Raw genomic sequence first — 23,244 nt, 5'->3', positions numbered from 1 at the left:
TAAGATCCAGAAAGACTTCTTGCAGGTAGAATTTGAGCTGAGACTGAGGTGGCACAGTGCATAAAAGGCTGAGCCTGGAGTCAAGAAGATTCATCTCCCTGAGTTCAAATCTGGCCTCAGCTGTGTGACCCTGGCCAAGTCATTTAACCCTGTTTACTTCAGTTCCTCATCTGTAAAGTGAGCTAGAGGAGGAAATGGCAAACCACTCCAGTATCTTTGCCAAGAAAACCCCAAATGGGGTCACGAAGAGTCAAACATGACAGAAAATGATTGAACAACAACAGGGGGTGGAGAAAAGGAAAGAGCATTCTGAGTATGGGAGTCACCCAGTTGGGACCCAACAGCTGAAAGATGAAATGTCTTGTTGAAGGAATAGCACTGAGTCAGTCCAGTGTCAATGGATCATAGGGTATATGGAGAGGTGTAAATTATAAGAAAACTGGAAAGAGAAGGAGAAGGGGGAGGAAATAAGCATTTATATACATTCAATTATGAAGTGCCAGACATTGTGCTAAGTGCTTTACAAGTATTATCTCATTCGATCGTCTCAAAAAACTGGGAAGTAGGTATTATAATTATTATTATTTGCATTTTATAGCTGAGAAAACTGAGGCAGAAAGAGGTTAAGTGACTTGCCTGGGGTCACGCAGCTAGTGTCTGAAGCTGGACTTGAATTCGGGTCTTCCTGATTCCTGGTCCAGTACTATACTACTATATACTATATTACACTACCTATACTATACATTATACTACCTGGCTAGAAAGAGGTGACTAGGGGTGGGAGTGAGGAGGGAGCCAGGTTATGAATGGCTTTAAAAGTCAAACAAAGGATTTGATATTTGATCCTGCAAGTGATAGGGAGCCATCAGAGTTTACTCCATGGGGGTTGGGGAGGAGGGGAGAGTGCTATGGTATGTTCCTGGTGCTTTAGGAAGATCGTTTTGATAGCTGAGTGAAGGATGAACTGGGGAGGAGAGAGACTTGAGGCAAAGAGATCAATCAGCAGGCTTTTGCGTTAGTCCAGAAGTGAGGTGATAAGAGCCTGAAGCAGGGTGGTAGCAGTGTCAGAGAACAGGAATGGCAACATACGAGACGTTGTAAAGGTAAAATGAGGCAGAACTGACAGGCCCTGACAACTGATCAGTTACAGCAGGTGAGAGAGTGAGGAGCAGAGGATAGTGATGCCCTTGACAGTAATAGGGAAGTTAGGGAGAGAGGAGGGTTTTTGAGGGGCGATAATGAATTTATTTTAGATATGGTAAGTTTGGGCAGGTGGGACAAGATGATAACTGAATCCAAAGGAGCTGAAGAGATCACCAAGCAAAATAGCTACAGATGCCCTAGGATAGAGCCTGGAGCTGGGGGAGCTCTGTGTGGATGAAGATCCATCAAGGGAGACTAAGTAGTGGTCAGATAAGTAGGAAGAGAATCAGCAAAGAGTAGAGAGTATCAAGGGGAAGAAGGTGATAATAGTGTCAAAGGCTGCAGAGGTCAAGAAGAAAGAAGATTGAAAAAAAAAGGCCATTAGATTTGGCAATTAAGAGATCATTAATAACTTTGGAGAGAGTGATTTCAGCTGAAATATGATATTGGAAGCCAAAGGGTAATTAGGAAGAAGAATGAGAGGAAAGAAGTGGAGGAAACTATTGTAGCTGGCCTTTTCAAGATGTTTAGCCAGGAAAGATATAAGAAGATAGACAGTGGGGTTGATGGACAAAATAAGGGCTTTTTTTTTTGAGAATGGGGAAATATACAGTAGACAGGGAGAGACTGAAGATTAGTAAAACAGTGGGATGATAAAGGGAGTCATCTGATGGAGAAAATGGAACAGAATGGAATCACTTGTACAAGTAGAGGGACTTGCTTTGGCAAGGAGAAAGGCCACCTCTTCATGTGAGACAGGAGAGAAGGAGGAGGTAGTAACTGAAGGCATCTGGGTGATTTGAGATGTGGAAGAGAGGGAGCTCTCAGTGAATGGTCTCATGTAAAAAATATGAGGCAAGATCTCAGCTGAAAGTGTTGGGAACCATAGGAGGTTTGAGGAGCTAGGCAAATTTTTGGAAAAGGTGTTGTAGTAAGTTAGATAGTGAATCAATTGGGAAAGTATAAAAGGACTTCCCTGCCCCAGTGAGGGCCCAGGTACAGTTGTGTGACCAATTTGTAGTGGACTCACTCAACTCAGCATATGAACATAAGTGAAGGTAGTGGATGGTGAGAATAATGCTTGGTAGGACGAGATTGACTACAAGATAAGGGAGGCAAAGTACCCAAGAAAAGATGATAGTATAGACTTGAACTGGTTTATCAAATGATCAACATGAAGAAGAGAAGACAGATTAACCAGCGCAAGATTGATGGTCAAGGAACAAATTGAGGGGCAGAGAGATTTAAGGTAATGGTGAGGACAAAGAAAATGTTTGGAAGGGGTGGGTGTGAGTTATAAAATAGAGGAAAAGATGAATGGATAAGATTATAATCAGATAAAGTAATTACAGAGTTCATAAACTTGGAAGTAGAATGCTTGTGGTGGATGGCAAGATCAAGAGTCTGACTATTTCTGCATGTAGATGAAGTGGGGTGGCAATTAAGAGGTCACTGGCATCTTTGAAGAAAGAAACTTCAGTTGATTGGGAGGGTTGGTTGGTCAGTCAGTCAACAAATATTTATTAAGTACCTCATAAGTGCTAGACACTGTGCTAAGCACTGGAGATATGAAGAAAGGCAAATTCATCAACCCTGCCCTCAAGGAACTCAAAATCTAATGATGGAAAAAACATGCAAGCCTCTGGCTGAAGATAGATTCATGCTGAGTGTTGAAAGATTCTTGAAGGAAATTACAAAGTAGGTGTGAGGAGGAAGAGCATTCCAAACATGGGAGACAGTAGACTCAGATGCATGAAGCTGGAGCTGGAGTTGATTGAGGAATGGGGAGGCTTTAAGAGAATCGCTTTGGCAGTAGAGGATGGATAACAGTAGGAAGAGACCTTAGTCAGGGAGATCAAATAGAAGACTATTGCAATAATTTAGATGAGAGATGATGGGTCCTATACAGAGGAAGTATATGTGTGAGTAGAGAGAAGGGAACATTTACAGGAGATGTTTGAAATAAAAAAGTAACAAAATCTGTAACAGCCTGGAAACATGGGGTGAGTTCAAGAGAAGAATGCGGGATGACACTAAGGTTGCAAAAGCCTGGGTAACCAGGAAGATGGTGGTACCCTCAACAATAACGGGTAATTCAAAGGAGTTGGAATTTGTGAGAGAAAGAAGCCAAATTCTCTTTAGTTTCCTTATATAGAAAATGAAGGGGTTAAACTAGATGATCTCAAAGGTCCCTTCAAGCTCTAAAATTCTACAACTGAAATTTCTGAATTAGACACGAGAAAAATTGAAGACACTGTTTAAGGTTAAGTTATCTAAGTGTCTTTTGGCTCCAATTAGGCTCAAGTAAGAAATAAAGGGATTAAATTTGAAGAGTTCAGTTAGAAATGAGGAAGAACTTCTTGAATATAGGGGGAATTCAGGTTATGGAAATTTGAGTTCTAATTCTGAATGGCTGAGATGTATTCCAAACCATCTTCCAACTAAAATATTCAACAAAACAATCAAAGTGAAATTTTTTGGAAAGATGGAAACATAAAAACAGAAAACCACTTTGAAATTAAATAATATCATTAAAAATTCAGCTAGTCCTAAAGGGTACATTTTGTTTTGTATCATTTTGCTTTTCAAAAACAAATTTCTAGCATGGCAAATAGGATGATTAGTTCACAAATCTAGAAAGGTAGCTCTAGCAATCATTTGCATGGAAATGATAATTAAGCCCATAAAATCTAACGAGGTCATTGAGAGAATTGGGAGAGATAGGGTCTAGGGCAGAATACTGAGGAACATTCAGTTACAGGAAATGATATGGATGATATTTGAGCATAGAAAACAGAAGAAACAGTCTGTTAGGTAGGAGGAAAACCAGGAGAGAACCGTGTCACAAGAACCCAAAGACGACAGATTTTTTTAAAACACTAGAAAAAGCTAAAAAAATATTTTGTAATGCTAGGGATTCAATAGGAGTTAGCACATTATACCATTAGCACAAAGCTACTATTTAGGTAGCCAACTTATTTAAAAACAAAATATGGAACCAGACAATAAAAACTTAATTCAACCGGTATTTTTAAAAAATAAAATCGTATTTTTTTCAGTGAACAAGTATCAATTTTATCTCCTGCACAACTACTCCCCCATGAAAAAAATAAATTAAAAAAACCCTCCTAGCAATTATGTATAGTCAAGCAAAACAAATTCCTGTATTGGTCACATCTAAAAAACATATGCCTCATTCTGACTCTGAGTCTATCACCTCTCTACCAAAAGGTGGGTAGCATACTTCATTGGTCCTCTAGAAATCAGAAACCTATCTAATATAAAGGTTAAATAGATCTATTCTTTATTTTATAATATCGTACATTTTTATGAAGAGCCAATTTAATCCCCCAATGGCATTACAACACCACACACATAGAGATCACACACACTTACATATGAAAAATTATCATACCTCAACATCTAAAACGCTGCGGGGTTGAGCTTGGCACAGCATACTTAACAGCTGTAGAATTAACTCTTCAACATACTGGAGAGCATCCTCATTTGATGCAAGTGTAGGATGGACTTGCATCTGGACCTACAACCAGAAAGAAATGTAATTAAACTTAGTTTTTGCTAGTCAATGTTCATAGTGTACTATACATGAATTTGGTAAATGTTAGAAAAAAATTTTAGTGAAAAACATGTAATTGCATACATATAAAGTAAGGTATTACCAGCTGATTACGTTTTGTTATTAGATTTTTAAAATAAAAAATAATTTAAAGCAAATACATGCTTTCTTGAGTACATGCTTGTTGACTTGAATTTATTTTGTGTTCATGATATACATAGACTATATATATATATATATATATATATTTTTGCTTGACCATTAATAGAATATGAACCCCTGGAGATTAGGAAATATTTCTGTCTTCATCTTCATATCCCCAGTGCCCAGTACAATTCCTCAAAGTTACTAGGTGCTTAATAAATATTTGCTGATTGTCCTTCTAAATCAACCCTTCAAACACTATTTCATCTTTTGTTATTTTGCCAATATACTAAATGTGAGGTGAAACCTTAGCTTTAGTTTGTTTTACTTTTCTCTTTATTAGTAATGATTTAATATTGTGGTCAATAGTTTATAATTCTTCTGTTTGGTCTTTAAAGCCCTTCACAACCTGGCCATTTTCTACCTTTCCAGTCTTCTTACACTTTCTTCCTCTCTAAGTATAATCAATCCAAAGACACTGAACTCCTTGCTGTGCCTTTAGCAAAACACTGGAGCTCTGGACTCCAGGCATTTTCACTGGCTGTCCCCCATGACTGGAATTAACTCATTCTCTTCATTTCTGCCTCCCCACTAAAAGCCCAACTTCTACAAGAAGTCTTTCTCTAGTGCTTTCCCTTTATTGATTATCTCCAAGTTTATCTTGTTTGTTCAGAGTTGTTTGTATGTTGTCTGCCTCAGGGAGCTCCCTGAGAGCAAGAACTGTCTTTTGCTTTCTCTGTATCTCCAGTGCTTTGCACAGTGCCTAACATAGTAACATATTTATGGACTTAATGACTGACTGGAATCACATCATGGCTTGGCCACATATTAGCTCTGTGACCTTGGGGAAGATATTTAACCTTTCAGTGCCCCAGATTTCAATGAGTTTTCTATAGCAATGAAATCACAGGTTCTAATTCCTTTCCTTCCCTCCCCATTCATATCTAAACTCAGTCTCAGGTCATTTTAGAATTCCATGAGTAGCACTCTACTGACTACAGATCTGTCTGCCTCAGTTTTCTCATCTCTAGAATGAGGATAAGAAAAGCCCTGTCTTCCAGGGTTGTTATGAGGATAAAATAATATTTATAAGATGCTTGGCAAACTTTAAAGGGCTATGTAAGTGTTAGCTATTAATGTATCATTGTTGTTATTGCTGCTACTGTTAGGCACCAGTGGCAGAGTGAAGTTTTCCATAAATGATATTCAAATTTGGTTCCTAATATAGCAATACAGAGCAATACTTCATACAATTCCTGAAATGACTCACATTTAAATTATGTTTTATGGCTTGCAAAGTTCATTCCTCAATAAACTAATTGAGGTATGTACTGCTTTATTACCTCCATTTTACAAATAACGGAACTGAAACTCTAAAAAGTTAGGTGATTGCCCATACTGATACAGCTATTTAGTGTCTGTGGAAGGGAATAAGCATTTACATAGTGCCTACTATGTGTTAGGCACTTTACAAATATTATCTCATTTGATCAGCAAAACAACTAGGTAGATACTGTTATTAACCCCATTTTACAATTGAGATAACTGAGGCAGAGATTAAGTAACTTGTCCAAGTTTACACATCTAGTCAGTGTCAAAGGTTAGATTTGAACCTGGGTCTTTTTGACTCCAGGAGCTGCAGTCTACCCCCTGCTCTAACTTGCTGAGAAGGAATTTGAAAAGAGAAATATAGCATGAGTACTATAATAGTTCACAATATTGTGATGTGAAATAAAATCATTTTTCCACATTTGCCTAAAAAATCTGTCCTTTGTGCATTCATGCCTTCAGACTCCCTCAAGTACCAGTCACCCCCAGGAGTTCCCATTTCCCCCTTCCCAAGGTAGGACAAGTGGTCCTTTCAAGCACCAATATCCTAGAAAACATCCAGAGCAAGGTCCCCATCTCCCTTCAAAGAACATCTCTCTTCACTCACAGGAACATTCATCAGTAGAACGAACTCCCTTCCCACCACGAAAACAAAGCCTCCTTCTTTCTCCCTTCTCCGTTTTCAATTCTTTCCCCCTCCTCCTCACTCACAGTCCTGAAGAGAGTAGATCATATACCTCTCACAGCTAAGCATTGGTGATGTATTCTTAACTCAAGATTGAGGCACTTACAAAAGATAAAATAGTTAACTTTGATTACATGAAACTGAAAAGCTTCTGCACAGAGAAAAATAATACACCTAGGATAAGAAGGAATGAATAGGAAAAAATCTTTACACCAAATTTCTCTGATAAGGGTTTGGTGTCTAAGATACCTAAATAATACATATGCATGGGTAGTACTAATAGCCATTCCTCAATAGTTAAGTAGTCAAAGGATACGAACAAACAGTTCTTAAAAGAATTGCAAAGTATTCCCACCTACATGAAATAATGCTCCAAGAAAAATGCAAATCATGCAAATTGGCAAAGACAACAAAAATGGGAATAGTCAATTCTGGAGGGGTCATGGAATGAGGAATACTAATACATTGTTGATGGAGCTATATGAAATGGTACAATCATTTTAAAAAGCAATTTGGATTATGCAAATAAAGTAACTAAAATGTCCATACCTTTTGAACCAGAGACTCTGTGACTGGGCTTATACCCAAAGGAAGACACTGATAAGAATAAATTCCCCCATAAAAGACAAAATATTTATAGTAGCGTTTTTTGTGATAGCAAAGAATTTGAAAAAAAAAAAAAGGATGGCCAGTGATTGGCAAATGGCAAAACAAATTATGGTACATGAATGCAATGAAATATTAATATGCTGCAAGAAATGATATGTGTGTGATGAATACAGAAAAGCATGGAAAGATCTACATGAACTGATGCAGAGTAAAGTAAGCAGAGCTAACAATAACAATAAAAATAACAACAGCCAACATTTATATAGTGCTTATTATGTGTCAAGCACTGTGCTATGTGCTTTATAATTATTATCTCATTTGATCCTCACAATAACGTTGGTAGGTACGTACTATAATTATTTCCATTTTACAGATGAGGAAACTGAGGCAATAGAAGTTAAGTGATTTGCCCAAGGTCACACATCTGGGAAGTATCTGAGACCAGATTTGAACTCAGATTTTTCTCACTCTAGGCCCAGCACCCTATCCACTGCACTGCCCCAAAAATATACATGTAACTACAATAATGTAAATGGAAAGAACTATCTGTCAAAAAAAAAAATCAAAAGTGAATGTAACAAAATTAAAGATCAAGTAAGACTCAAATGAAGAGACATGAGATGACTGCCCCCCAAACTATCCCTCTGCGGAGGTAGAAGGTGCACAAGGATTACACATTGCATGTGTTTTCAGACTTTTTCAATGTATCTATCAATTGTGCTGCTTTTTTCACTTTTTTCAAAAAAATACTAATTTTTTTATATGGGTTGATTCTCTGGAAATGGGAGGTAAAGGGATGTTTGGCATAACTATAACTATGTAAGAAGCAGAAGATATCAATAAAAAACTTATTTTTGAAAAAATATATAAAAATCATAGTATCCAAACTCTAGAGTTTTAAGGGAACTCAGGGGCCAGATACTATCGTCCAACCCCATCATTTTACAGATGGGGAAGCTGCAGCCCAAGAACGTTAAGTGAATTGTCCAAATTAACAAGCTGATAAATGTCAGAGATGAAATCTGACTGAACTCGTGTCTTCTGAATGTAAAGCCAGTGATCTTTCTGAATGGAATGAAATAAAAATCTCTGATCAGGAGTGAAACCTGACAACAGTTCTTTTGCAAAAACAATCACCCTATAGAAAACTTGGTTAGTAAAGTAGACAAAAATAACTTTCAGTTTTCAACTTTCTATTAACCTATTGCTTCTACCATGGTAATCTATGCATTAGAGCAGAGGTTCTTAACTTGCAGGCTATGAACTTACATATATTTATTTATAACTGTATCGGTTTCTGTTGTAATCTTACATATTTAATTTTATGCATTTAAAAACATTATTTTGAGAATGGCTCCAAAAGCTTCACCAAATTGCAGAAGGAGTTCATGACAAAAAAAGGTTAATAATTCCTGCTACAGAAGTATTTCTAATAGGGGTTGTGAAATACAGTGCAGGGTAATTTGGCTAGACCTTTGTGCACTATTTGAAAAATCAAAAGAATTACTGAATGTGTCAACTCCTAGCTATTGGAGACATATGAATCCTTTAAGTGTACTTAGGAATCCCTTGGGTAAACAGGATAAGAAATCACTATGTTGCATTCTAATGAAACTTTAATAGTCTTTTCTATCTAATGGCTCTCTCAAGAATGATTTGAAAGGCTTCTAGATGCAACTTTGCCTGGGTGGGCTCCAGATCAGTAGTTTGATTAAGTCACAAATATAAAAGGAGGATCTGGAACTGAACTGGTAGGACTAAGAGCTACAAACCATAATAATAATAATAATAACAACAATAATAATAATAATAACAACAACAACAACAACAACAAAAAAGATTTAAATGTTCCAATTTGCTCTCAGGAAGATTCTTTAGTGAACAGCTCAATGTTTTAGAAACATTATCTAGTTGAAGAATAAGCAAGGAGACAAATTAGCTCCTTTTAAATAAACAAAACAAACATCTTAGAGAGAATTTCTTTGCCAAAGCTTTCCTGAACTATCAAGGACAAAATAAAAATTTTCTGTCTTTACCCTATTTTGGCACTTTGAGAATGTCTGTTGACTTTCCATTTCATCTGAGGGAAAAGAAACTATTTTTATTGTGCTTCCTGGATAAAAAATGTTTTTTACCCAAAGTACATATAGCTTCAAATCTGGTCACCAAAAAAAAAATTCAAGTTTTAATTAGTAAAGTAGCTTTCAAAAAGAAAATTACTTATTAGCAATTAAAACTAATTATAGTTGGGACAGTGAAGGCTCAACTAACTATACATAAATATATAACAATTTCAACTTGGGTTTTAAAATTTTTTGAAGTCAATATTCATTCCATGATAAATAACATATTTATATTGACCTTTATGGTTAAGGTTTTACATACGTTATTTGAGCCTTACAACAACTCAGCAAGGCAGGATAAATAAAGTATCATCTCTATTTAAGAAATTAGAAAATTGAAGCTCAGAGGATTTGTGACTTGATCACAGTCCCAGGGCCAGGAATAAGCCAGAAAAGCAATCCAGTTTTTTGGATTCCAAGTCCATTGCCCTTTATATCAGTTTTTCTTAAACTTTTTGACCACTTTGTGGTTTAAGGAATAGCAACAGAACACATAAATATTGATCAGGAGTCTGAGACATTTTATCTTCTAGGAAAAATGGAAGATAAATGAAAATTTGACAAATCTGGAATTGACCAGAGGAAATTAAGCATATTTTTATATCAAACAAGTGTCACAAGTTATTTCTTATGATATGGATTTTTAAAAGTATTAATCTTAAGAAGAAAATACTTCTAGAATATTTACTCAAGGACCCAATAAACATTGCTCAGGACACCAGGATTCTAGGAACCATAATTTGGAAAACACTATCTACCATTTGCCAGAGCTACAGAAATTCCATCACTGTATTATGTTTTTTAAATACAATTTAGCATTTATCAGGGATCATTTCAGAAAGCACACTGTTGAGGACTCATGCACATTTTAAAAAAGATTTGTACCTGCTGAAAAGCAATGGAACTAGTTCTGAGAATACAAAATGAGTTGTTAACCTTAATTTGTTTTTTAAAGGCTTTCACTATTCACTATTTTATTTTCACTATTCAATCCAAGGTATGTAGGTGACATACAAAAAAGAACATTAAATTATAGAAATAAACTCATTAACCAAAAGAAATATAAATTTGATTAAATTTTATACTACTTGCTAAGCCCTGGAGATATAAAGACAAAAAGAAAAAAAAAAACATTAAACAGTCCCTTACCCTCAAGAGCTTACATTCTAATTGGAAGTAGGAAACGGAAGCAAATCAGTACTGTCATTGGTACCAGAAAGGGCACGTCAATCAATAAGCCTAAGGGTCCATTCACCAACCATCACAGTGATTTTTCTTACCAAAACACCCCGGCCACCAACCCTCAATATATGCTGTTTTCAGGGGATATGCTGAGCAAGCTTAAGCCCAGGGTTGATTGTTAAATTTTCAGTATGAGCATTTATACCTCAGAAATCAGTAAACACTTCAAATCATGGCTTTAAAATTTTTTTTGTTTTGTTGATTATCTAGACCAAGTGTCAAACTCAAATAGAAATGATCCCTGAAACCACCAATTAACATTTATCTATGTTTTATTGTATTATTATTTATTTTGTTAAACATTTCCCAACTAAATTTTAATCTGGTTCAGGTAGTACTTGGGAATAGACCTGAGTATGACACCTCTGGGCTATTCCCAGAGGAAGGGAATATTAATTAAATATTAAGGGAAGGGAAGGGAAGGGAGGAATAAGCACTTATGTGGAGCCTATGTGTGAGGTACTGTGCTAATGACTTTACAAATATTATCTCATTTAGTCCCAGCAACAACCCTTCAAGGTAGGGGCTGTTTTTATATCCATTACAGTTGAGAAAACAATCAGAGGTTAGTGATTTGCCCAGGGTCACACAGTAAGTATCAGAAACCTAATTAAAACTCAGGTCCTCTTGATTCCAGGCCCAGCTCCCTATCCACTGTGATACCTAACTGCCTCAAGAAAGTGATGAAGAAAATGTTAATAATGTAGATTAAACCTGAAAATGTGTCCTACTTACATTGTTTTGGAAAGGCTGTTGTTAAACATTTACCAGCACTCTCCTGGTTGTTCCCTCCATTAAAATGTAAGCTTAAAGGTATAAACTGCTTCACTTCCCTATTTATATCCTTAGTTAACTTAGCACATAGTAGGTGCTTGGCACATAGTAATCATTAAATTGTGAGTTCCTTGAGGGCAGGACCTGTCTTTTGCATTTCTTGGCATCCCCAGTTCTTAACTAGCAATGTGTCTTGTCATTCATGACATCCACTTACATTAAATAATAAAAGAAAAAACTTTATATTTTACTTAAAACAACATTAAAATATCAAAATATTTATTCACAAAAATTAACACAAATATCACTGACAAAAAATGTTGAAATTAATCCTCCTCCTTCAATTCTATCAAACTTTTAACTGACAAATAATAAAGATACTCTCCAGGTTGCATTGCTGTAACCTACTCCATAGGACTTCTACCATGTCACAGAAACTTCCACATCCTAGAATCTCATTCCATACCTGGCCTTCTCCCATTGGAAGTACCTCTACCCAACAGCCTCTTCCTCTGATTGACGGGTTCCTCCTACCTAAACCCTCTAATTTATCCTGGTCCTGGGAGGACCAGGATATCCAGGTCTTCAGTACTCTCTAGTCTGTACTACGGACCCATCTCCACATGCCCAGAGCCAGCAAACATCCATTGGGCTCCTTCCCCAGCCATTTTCAGCTCCCGTATATATGCTGTCTTCTTCCATTGAATGTAAGATCCTTGAGGGGAGGGAGAGATTGCTTTTCTTTCTGCTTGTATTTGTATTCTCAGCCCTCAGCACACTATCTGTCACATAGTAAGCACATAATAAAGGCTTATTAACTTGTTGACATTATACAAATTATTCTCAAATATTGAGAAAGCATCCTACCAGATTTCTTTTATGAGACAAATATAATCCTCACACCTAAACAGGTACAGATAAAGCACAGAACAATAAACCAATGCTATCAGTACCATTAATGAATATCAATTCAAAAATTTTAAATAAAATTCTGTCAGACTACCACAATTTAATAAACCAAAAAACAAAAACTACCGAGGAAAGGACCCCCTATTTAATAAAAATTGTTGGGAAAATTGGAAATCAAATCTGGTAGAAATTAGGCTTGGACCAACAAGTTACATCATATTACATGATGCATTTTAAATGTATCATACTATTAAAATATAATAATATTAATAATATAAACATATCACACTATTAAAATATAATAATATTAATAAAACAAATAATAGAAGAGAAGCAGATGACATGTCTCATAGCTATGGATAGAAGATGTATTCTTAACCAAACAAGGGATAGAGACAATTACAGAAAATGAAATTGATAACTTTGATTAGAGAAACTGAAAAGCCTTGGTGAAGACAAAATTAATACAAGTAGAATAATAAGGGTATTGGTCAAGTGAGAAAAAAAAGCTTTGTATCAAATTTCTCTGATAAGGGTTTGGTATCAAAAGTATGTAAACCATTAACAAATATACATAAGAGCAAAAGCCATTCCTCAAGAGACAAGTGATCAAAGGAGATGAACAAAGAGTTCTTAAAAGAAGAACTCCAAACATGTAAGAATGTTCCAAAAACAACCCTAAGGTATAACCTTACACTCTGCAAATTGGTAAATACCACAAAAAATAGCAATAAGTACTCTGGTGCATTGTTGGTGAAGCTATGAATTAGTACAACTATTTTGGAAGGTTATTTGGTTATACAAATAAAGTGACCAAAATGTCCATAACCTTTAACCATTAGAGTATAAGTCCTTGAGGTCAAGGACTAACTTTAGCCACTTTCTGGATCTCCAGTACTTGGTGCAGTGCCTGGAACATAGTAGGCACAATAAATATTTATTGGCTGACTGCCCGGAGAAATCACTACTAGGTTTATCCTCCAAGGAGGCCATTGATAAGAAGAAAGTCTCCACATATAACAAAATATTTATAGCAATACTTTTTGTGATAGCAAAGAATTGGAAACAAAGTAGATGCCTACTGATCAGGAAATGGCTAAACAAACTATAGTACATAAATGTAACAGAAAGTTACATGATGAATGTGGGGAATACAGAGAAGTGTAAAGAGATCTATAAAAACCAATGCAAAGTGAAGTAAACAGAGCCAGGAAACAACATACACAAGGATAACAGTAATGTAAGTGGAAAGAACAATCATAAATATGACCTTGTGCACATAGACAAATGTTGTCAAAATCAAAAGCAAAGGCAAATGTTGCCAAATTACAAAGAACAAGCATGGCTTGAAAGAAGAGATGTGAAAATAAATATACTTCCATCCCATCCCTTTCCAGAGGTGGAAGAGATACACAAGTGTGTATATTGCATATATTTTCAGACTTTTTCTTTTTTTGCTGTACTGATTAACTATGTTGGTTTTTTTCCTCTTTCTTTTTGTGTTAATCAGTCCAATTTATTAAGCACCTGCTATATGCCAGGCATTGTGGTTACTGCTGGAGGGATGCAAAACATAGTACTTGTCCTTAAGGAACTTACAATCTAGTGGGAGAGACAAGATCCTAAAAAATATTTACAAAGCATGCCACATACAGGATAAACTATTTAATTAACTTGCTGTTATTAATTTATTATTAATTAATTAATCATTATTAATATTGATTAATCAATAATTAATAGAGGAAAGGCATTAGGATTAAGAGGGCTTAGGGAAGTCTTCAAGTAAGAGAAGGGATTTTAATTGGGACATAAATGAAGTTAGGGAAGGGCAGGGGCAGCCAGGTGGTAAAGAGGGTAGAGTGCTGAGGCTGGAGTCAGGAAGGCCAGAGTTCAAATTCAGACTCAGATACTTACTAGCTGTGTGACCTTGGGCAAGTTACTTACACTTTGTTTGCCTAAAATTTCTTAAACCCCAAAATGGAGATAATAGCAGCATCTACCTCCCAAGGTTGTTGTGAGAATCAAAGGAGTTAACAATTATAAAGAACTTAACACAAAGCCTTGGCACATAGTAGGTGCTATATAAATACTTATTCTCCTTGAATTCCTTTTTTTTGTCTTTAAAAAATACTATTGGTTACATAGGATGGCTATCTGGGATATTGAGGGAAACTAAGATGATATAAAAATACTAAAAGACACAATAAAATTTATTTTTAAAAGAAATAAATTCCCCCCTCATTTTTTAAAAATGAAAATTTAACATAAAAATCAATACCAAAGCTCACCCTTGTACTTCTGTTTACATTTCATAATAGCTTAGATTTAAGCAAGGGAGGGCTGTGCAGTCATCAGCCTCACTCTCTCTTCCAGAAAATCTGGGTCTAATGGCAAGACATACATCAGGATGACTGGAGATGGCCCTATATGTAGTGGGAGATCTTGGCCTTTTTAAGCTGAGGTCTTTCCCAGGCCTTCACTTGCAAGTCATGACATCATGGTCCTCTTCAAGAATGAATGAAAGATAGATAATATCTGGACATTTTCTATCACAAGTAGATAATCTCATGACTAAAACAAGTCCTAGTAGGTTGTGCAGTTTCCAATTTACAGATGCTCAAATTAAATACGCATGCAGATGAAAGCATGTGGCTAGAGCCCACCTCCAAATCCCCCACTGCTATGAAAGCTGCTTAGCTGCTAAAACCCCTACCCAGCTCCCAAGGCCATTGCTGAAAAGGTTGCTTCATAACTTCCCCTAATGTTGCCCAAGGGAACTGTTCAGTTGTGATAATCTGTGCCAAACTTACCTGGATTGCTAGTGTTGAACTTAGCTAGTTAAGTACTCAGAGTGGTTTAGGAAGGCTATTAGCAATTCAGTTCAATTACAGTTTATATAGGTCTTTGTGGACTAGCTTGGGAATTCAATCATCATTTATGGCACTGTTACTATATGAAAATACATTCCAAAAAACTGATCTACTGACTTTTTGGGGAATAAAATTTATAACTCACAGACTACATGTTCTCTAACCATAATCTTCAGTATCTTTAACTGTGTTATGTAGTTCTCTATATTGTAATGCTAGAAATGAATTTAGGATAGTACTAGGCCAAGTATTTATAGAGAGTGGGAAGTCAGTGGGGAATTTGTGCTGGATTAAAAATAAGGCTGATATCACAATACCAGACTCCACAGAGCACCTTTTAAAAAATCACTCAGTAGAAACACCTTCTGAAAGTTAGACATCCAGATAACTAAGGATATAAATCGTTGACTGAATACAGTATGGCCCAAGAACACTCTAGTTATTCAGTAATCAAGAAAATTACTCAATAGTTGAAGGATAGAGAAGACTTACGATATTATAAAATCATACAATCTCAGAATTGGAAGGGCTTCAGGTCACAGGACCACAGATCATTTAGCCCAGCCTATACCTGGACAAGAGTCCTCTCTATAACATCCACAAGGAATTCTCAACTTTTCATGGAAAGAAATGACTGTGCTGCATTATTGAGACCAACAGAGGGCAGTGATGGGGAGACTCCTGGAGTTGAGACCAGATACGGTAGGGAAATTGTGGACTAAGGGTTACGGTGCACATCCTTACTGATGAGGCAAGGTTGGTTTGTATCCTTTTAATATATGGAAATGAAGACTAGAAAAGCATCTTGTAAATAAAAGACATTTAACAAATGTTATACTGAACTAAGTCAAAACCAATATGTTAAGACCTTATTCAAATGCCAAGAAAAGCAAAAGGTTAGGTTTTGGCTTACCTATGTTATGAAAAGCTCATACAAATGTTAAACACAGAATTGATAAAGTAGATAATGGATTCACCTCCAGAAACCTTAAAGTTAAGGATTTTATACTATATGTAGTTTAGGTAATAGGGCAGCTAGGTAATACAGTGAATAGAGTGCCAGGCCTGACATCAGGAAAACTCATCTACCTGAGTTCAAATCTGGCCTTAGACATTTACTAGTTGTATGACCCTGGGCAAGTCACTTAACCCTGTTTGTCTCAGCAAATCATCTGTAAAATGAGCTGTAGAAGGAAATGGCAAACCACTGTTACCTTTGCCAAGAAAACCCAAAATGGGGTCACAAAGAATCAGACATGACTGAAACAACTGAACAACAACAAAGTTTAAGCAACGTAGTGACTCTCAGATCTATATAACGAGTCAGTCTCTCTCCTGAGTTCCAGTCCCACATCATCAACTGCCTACATCTCTAACTGTATAAACTTTAGGTGTCTCAAACTCAACATATCTGAAATCAAAGCAATTTTCTCCCCCCACCTCCAGTTCTTCCCTCTTCCTATTTCCCTATTTCCATCAAAGGCACCAATCATCCCTCTAGTCATCCAAGTTTCACAGCCTCAGAGTCATCTTCCCCTGTTCTCTCTATCTTCTCCACATATGTAAGTGGCTGTCAAGCCTTACTGAGTTGACCTCCACAACATTTCTCGAATCTGTTTCCTTCTCTCCACTTATACAAACACCACCCGAGTTCAGGTCATTACCTCTTACCTGAAAAATATTTCAAAGGGCTTCTAATTGGTCTATCTATCTCCTGCCTCTATTCTGTCTAATTCATCTTGCCACATAGCTAATAAAGTGATAATCCTAAAGCACAGCTCTGACCATATCATACTGCTCAAAAAACAAAAACAAAAAATAAAACCGTCAAGGGTTTCTTATTACCTCTAGACACATTAAAAACTCGTGTTTAGCATTTAATGCCTTTCATAACCTACAACCAACCTATGCTTGGTTCCAGGTTTATTAAACATTGCTTTCCTCCTACACTCTACAATCCAGTCAAGTTACATTCTTGCTATTCTCACACATAACATTCTATTTCCCACATCTGTGCCTTTGCATAGACTACAGCCCCACACCTGGAATGTACTTCTCCTTGACCTCCTGCAGCCTTTGACACTGTCTATTACTCCTCCTTGATACCCTCTTCTCTCTAGGTTTTTGAGACATCACCCTCTCCTGGTTCTCCTCCTACCTATCTGACCACTCCTCAGATTCCTTTGTTGGATCCTCATTCAGATCATGCTTTCTAATCATAGGGGTCCCTCAGGGTTCTGTCCTGGGCTATCTTCTTTTCGCCCTCTCTACTACTTCACTTAGTGATCTCATCAACTTCCATGGATTTAATTACCATCTCTATGCTACTCCAACCTCTCTGCTGATCTCCAATCTTGCTTTTCCAGTTGGCTTTCAAACATCTTGAATTGGATGTAGGCATCTTAAATTAAACATGTCCCATACAGAATTCATTATCTCTCCCCATAAACCCTCCTCTTTTCCTACCTCCTCTATTACTATAGAGGGCAACACCTTTCTTCCAGTCCCTCAGGCTTACAACCTAGGAATCATAATTGATTCCTTGCTATCTCCACACAGCTCACCCATCCCTTATCCAATTTGTTGCTAAGGCCCGTCAATTTCACCTTTATAATATCTCAAATACTCCCCCTTTTCTCCTCTGATACTGCCACCACTCTAGTGCAGGCTCTCATCACCTATGCCTGGACTATTGCAACACCCTGCTGGAAGGTCTGTTGGTTAACAGTTACTCCATCTTCCATTCAGTCACCAAAGTAACTTTCCTAAAGCACAGATCTGATCATATCATTCTCCCTCCCCCAATTCCACTGCTTAATAAACTCCAGTGGCTCCCTATTGACTCTAAGAACAGATACAAATTAAATTCCTCTACTTGACATTCAAAGACCTTCATAACCTAGACTTCTCCTACCCTTCCAGTCTTCTTACATCTTACTCCCTGACATGTATTCTTTGATTCAGTGACACTGGCTTCTTTGCTATTCTACAAAGAAGATACTCCATCTCAGTTCCAGGCATTTTCTCTAGCTACCCCCATATGCCTGGCATGCTCTCCCTTTTCATCTGCACCTATTAGCTTTCTAGATTTCCTTTAAGGCCCAACTAAAATCTCATTATCTCCAGGAAGACTTTCCCAACCCATCTTAATTCTAGTGTCTTCCCTCTGTTACTACTTTCTATTTATTCTGTATATAGCTTGTTTATTATATATGTTTGTTTGCATGTTGTCTCCCCCATTGGTTTACAAGCTCCTTGAGGGCAGGAAACATCTTTTGCCTCTTTTTTTGTATTTAGCACAGTGCCTGACACATAGGTTCTTAATAAATGTTTCCTGATTAATTGACTGACTTCCCACCTCATGTTTACCTCTTAAATTTCTAGATTCTTCCAAAGCTCAACTCAAACACACCTTCCATGAGGCCTTCTCCTCCCCCATAGCTTCTGTCTCCCTCCTCCGATTACCAAGCATTTATTTTACAGATATTCCCATCTGTATAAGTCTTATCTACCTTGGTAGAATATAAGTGTCTTAAAGGTCAGGGATTCTTTCATTTTTGTCTTTGCATGCCAGGCACCTGGCACAACAACTGACTTTTAGTTTAACAAATGCTTCTGACTGATTAATTACACAGTACTATAAAATATGACTCCTTGATTCAAACATTATGATAGGTGATGGTCATGGAAAAAAGTCAATAAGACAAGTCCCTCAAGGAGGTTATATTATAATAAAGATAGAATTATGTTTCATCCTCTCTTTTCCAGGATCAAGACAAATCATCATAGTTCATGTGATTTCGATGCGTTTTGGTGTTGTTTTGTTTATATAATTTAGTCTTTTCCATGTTGTTCTCCTGGTTCTCTATTCTTCAGTCTGTATCAGTTCATTAAGGTCTTTCAATATTTCTCTGTATTATTTTTAATAATATTCAACTACATTCATACAACATAATTTGTTCAACCTCAATGGACACTCACTTTGTGTTTCTAGGTTTTTGCTACCAGAAAAAAAGTGCTACTATGAATGTTTTAGTTTTTTTTTTCTGTCTCTGAGAGTCTTGGGGGTCCAGCAGTGGAGTTACTGGTTCGAGGATATGAACATTTTAGTAACTTTTCTCACATGATTCTAAATTATTTTCTAAATTGGTTAGATAAAATTTAAGTTCCAATAGCAGTGTATTAGTGTGCCTGTCTTCTCTTCTAATACTGACTGATCTTGAAAGAGAAGCATTTCAAAACGTAGAGATATGGAAAGAACACATTCTGGTTTTGGAGCAGACTGCAAATGCACTGATGCAGAAGGGGTTAGGAGAAGAGCAGGGAACAGCTACGTCCAATTTAGCTGAACTGCAGAACATGCAAAGGGAAATGAAGAGAAATAGTGTCCTCTTGGATAGCCACAAAAAAAGTATTTAACTCAAAATGAACCTGAATTATACTACTACAGATCCTAACCACTACTTGTGACATTGTTTCTATAGGAAAAAAAAATGTATTCCAAACCTTAAGAATCTCAAGAGTAACACTGACAAAAAGTACAAAAGGGCGAGGGGGCACAATTTACCAGCACCAGATATAAAATTGTGCTACAAAGCAGTAATCACTAAAATGAATTGATTAGAAAGATTAATCAATGGTATAAATTAGGTACATAATATACAAAAGCAAATGCACATAGTAACTTAGTGTTCAATTAACAGAAAGACCCAAATTACTGGGGAAAGGACTCCCCAATTTAACAGAAAGTACTGGGAAAACTGGAAAGCTAGTAGGCAAAAATTAGATATAGACCTACACCTCAAACCATACATCAAATCAAGCCCTAAATGAAACACAACTTAGACATAAAAGGTGACATGATAAGAAAATCAAAGATGACAAGGAAGAAATTACCTTTCATATCTACAAATAGGGGAAGAGTTCAGGACTATACAAGTGATAGAGATCACAGAAAATAAAACAGACAATTGATTACATAAAATTTAAAAGGTTTTGTACAAAAAATATAATACAGTTAAAATTAAAATGGAAATAGGCAAATGGGAAAAAATCCTTGAAGCAAATTTCTTGGACAAAGGTCTCATAACCTAGATATATAAGAAACTGCTTGAAATTTTTAAGAGTAAGAGCTATTCTCCAATAAATAAATGGTTAAAGGATAAGAACAGGTAGTTTTCAAAGAAAGAAATCACATGAAAAAATGCTTTAAATCACTAATAGGGAATTGAGATTTAAACCAACTCTGAAGTTCCATCTCATGCCCATCATATTGGCAAAGATAACAAAAGGAGGGGTAGTGAGAAAACTAGTACATTTGTGCACTCTGGGTGGAGCTGTCAATTGATTCTGCCATTCTGGAGAGCCATTTGGAACTATGCACAAAAAAGTTACTAAAGTTTGCATATCCTTTGACAGAGCTACTAGGCCTATACCCCAAAAAGATCAAATAAAGAGGAAAATTTCATATATATATATATACACACACACACACACACACACATGCACACACATATATATACATATACATACATACATATGTATGTATGCATATATATGTATATGTATATATATACACAAAAATATTTATAGCAGTTCTTTTTCATAGTAGCCAAGAACTGGAAATTGGGGTGGGGGGAGCTCACCTGCTGGGGAATGGCTAAACAAATTGTGATATATAAATGATATATATATTATTGTGCTATAAGAAATGACCAAATAAACAGTTATTACAATAACAATAACATTATAGAGAAAAACAATTTAAGACTTTAGAAGTCTGATTAATGCAATGAAAAACCATGAATCAAGAGCGAAGATGAAGTATATTACTTCCTGCCAGAGAGGTGATGGATTTTAAATGCATAATGGTCAATATGGGAATTTCTTTTGCTGAACTGTGCATATTTGTTATGAAGATTTTATTTATCTGTGTACGGGGAGGGGGGAATTCTTATTGGTCAGTTGCAGGAGGGGCAGTAGGAGAGATAATAAATGCTTGTAAAAATAAATATCAAAAAAGGAAAAATCTGTCCTGAATTACAATTTGTGATGTCAACAGTTCATATCCCCTCCTCTCTTACCAATGTCCCAAATAAAAAAAAATACCCCTTGGTTGTAATGCGATTGAATAGTTGAAGTGGTACTGAGCTACTCCCACCTGAGGCAGGGGATATACAACAGCTGGACACTGACAGGAAAATAAAGAACTTTGGGGGGACAGGTTCTCCCAATGCTGTAAACTCTTAGGACTCTTGGATTTTGCTAGACTCTCTCTGTTCATTCCCTTTCTTTGTAAGCTCCACCACTTTCTTTTCCACTTCACCACCTATCATTTCTAATCAAGGATTCTTTCTCTCCTGGCCCACTGAAGAACAGAACAACAGCCCTCCATATAGACCTTTAGAGCCTTTTCAATGCTTCTGTTATTGTGACTCTTGTTTTTCTAATTGAAAGAGAACGGCAGGAAGGATTTCCAGATCATGTTAATGGGGCACTAATGATGGACCCCCTAAAAGGCCCTGGACTTGCCCATGTGGCTCAGGTTCCTGGTGTTCAGGGGCACCTGACCTTTCCCAGTTAATAATTCTTTCCACTGCCTTTCTTTGTGGCCCTCACAGTCTGCACCTGGCCCCACCCTAAACTGCTCCTAGATTTCATCTAGATCTCTTCTCTGTTACCTCCCTCCCAGTTACCCCCAAGCTATTGGCCACACAATAAAAAAAGTCAGTCTTCTCTACCAAATTGCTCAGATTCCTTAAAAGTCTGGCTCGCTTGTCAATACAAGCATCATAAATAGCTGGTTCTTAAACATCCTGCCTGCTTCTATTGGCAAAACAATAAACCTTGTCTCTGACTGAAAGAAGGCTTCAGTCTAATTCTTTTGAGGCAGGACCTGCATCTTTTGCCCTTGAATTTCAGGGTTCCCAGAACCCCTAGGCCACAAGTTGTGAGCAACAAGATGGTGGACTAGACATTTTCTCTGATGCTCAGGCCTCTCAAACTTCTCCAAAACATAAATTATGCACCAAAGATAAAGCAATTTTAGCCATTTCCATGATATGGGACACCCAGAATCCAAAAGAAGGTTAAAAAAAAATCCAAGAACTTGATATTTACTGACCTGTGGAGACCCTGGCTCCAGGCTGCTAAAGTCTGCTCAGTCCTCAACAGTCAACCTGACCACAGCCCTTCAGGAGCAAAAGCTTGCTGAAGACTGAAACAGAACTACTGGTGCCATTGAAAATGGGCTCTTAACTGCTGGTGCTGGGCCAGAGAACTGAGTGGAACAAGTCACCAGAACACTGTGCTTATGGGAGGCTGTGGAGCATTTATAAAAGCCTGAGGGAAGAGCACAACATCCAGCTGGGATTTATCACCCAAAAGACCATTGCGGCAGAGACCTAGGCTGCTGAACTGTGAGATGCCTGGTGTGAGAAGATGCTTTGAGTTTCAGTCCCCAAGGAAACCACAATCAGAAGGGAAGGAGTCAGGAAGTGAGTGATAAGGTAAATAATGGGGGGGGAAGGACTAAAAATGGGAAAGATTTCAGGAAGAAATCTCAAAGACCTTGCACATAAACAGATACATCTATAAGAAAACCAGTAAAAACAGAAGGAAATATAGCCAACAAATCTAGTAAACAAGTTTAGTCATCTGAAAAAAAAAACTCTGCAAAATGAAGGAAAATGATCCAGCCTTGTATGAGATAGAGAATCCTGTGGAATTTGAAGGGAATACAGAACCAAAACACACTGTTCCTAAGTAATTTAAAAGAGGAATGAGAATTATGAGAGCAGAATTTACATCCTGTACAGCAAAAATAATGAATAGAAGAAA

At 36.8% G+C, this 23,244-nt stretch overlaps 1 protein-coding gene across 2 annotated transcripts in view; it reads right to left on the bottom strand.

The window, feature by feature from the left end:
• The window catches only part of SOS1 (SOS Ras/Rac guanine nucleotide exchange factor 1), a 194,467-nt gene that overhangs the window by 111,248 nt on the left and 59,975 nt on the right, over nt 1-23,244 (bottom strand). For both annotated transcript variants that reach the window (XM_027865109.1, XM_027865110.1), the window contains exon 2: nt 4,559-4,684. In XM_027865109.1, the coding sequence (XP_027720910.1) occupies nt 4,559-4,684 (126 nt within the window). The remainder of the gene's footprint in view (nt 1-4,558; nt 4,685-23,244) is intronic.

The sequence above is a fragment of the Vombatus ursinus genome, unplaced genomic scaffold (assembly GCF_900497805.2).
Source record: "Vombatus ursinus unplaced genomic scaffold, bare-nosed wombat genome assembly UNPS02014778.1, whole genome shotgun sequence".
In the NCBI taxonomy this organism is placed as follows: domain Eukaryota; kingdom Metazoa; phylum Chordata; class Mammalia; order Diprotodontia; family Vombatidae; genus Vombatus; species Vombatus ursinus.
The sequence above is the reverse complement of the archived record's forward strand: the minus strand, read 5'-3'. Positions and strand labels throughout refer to the sequence as shown.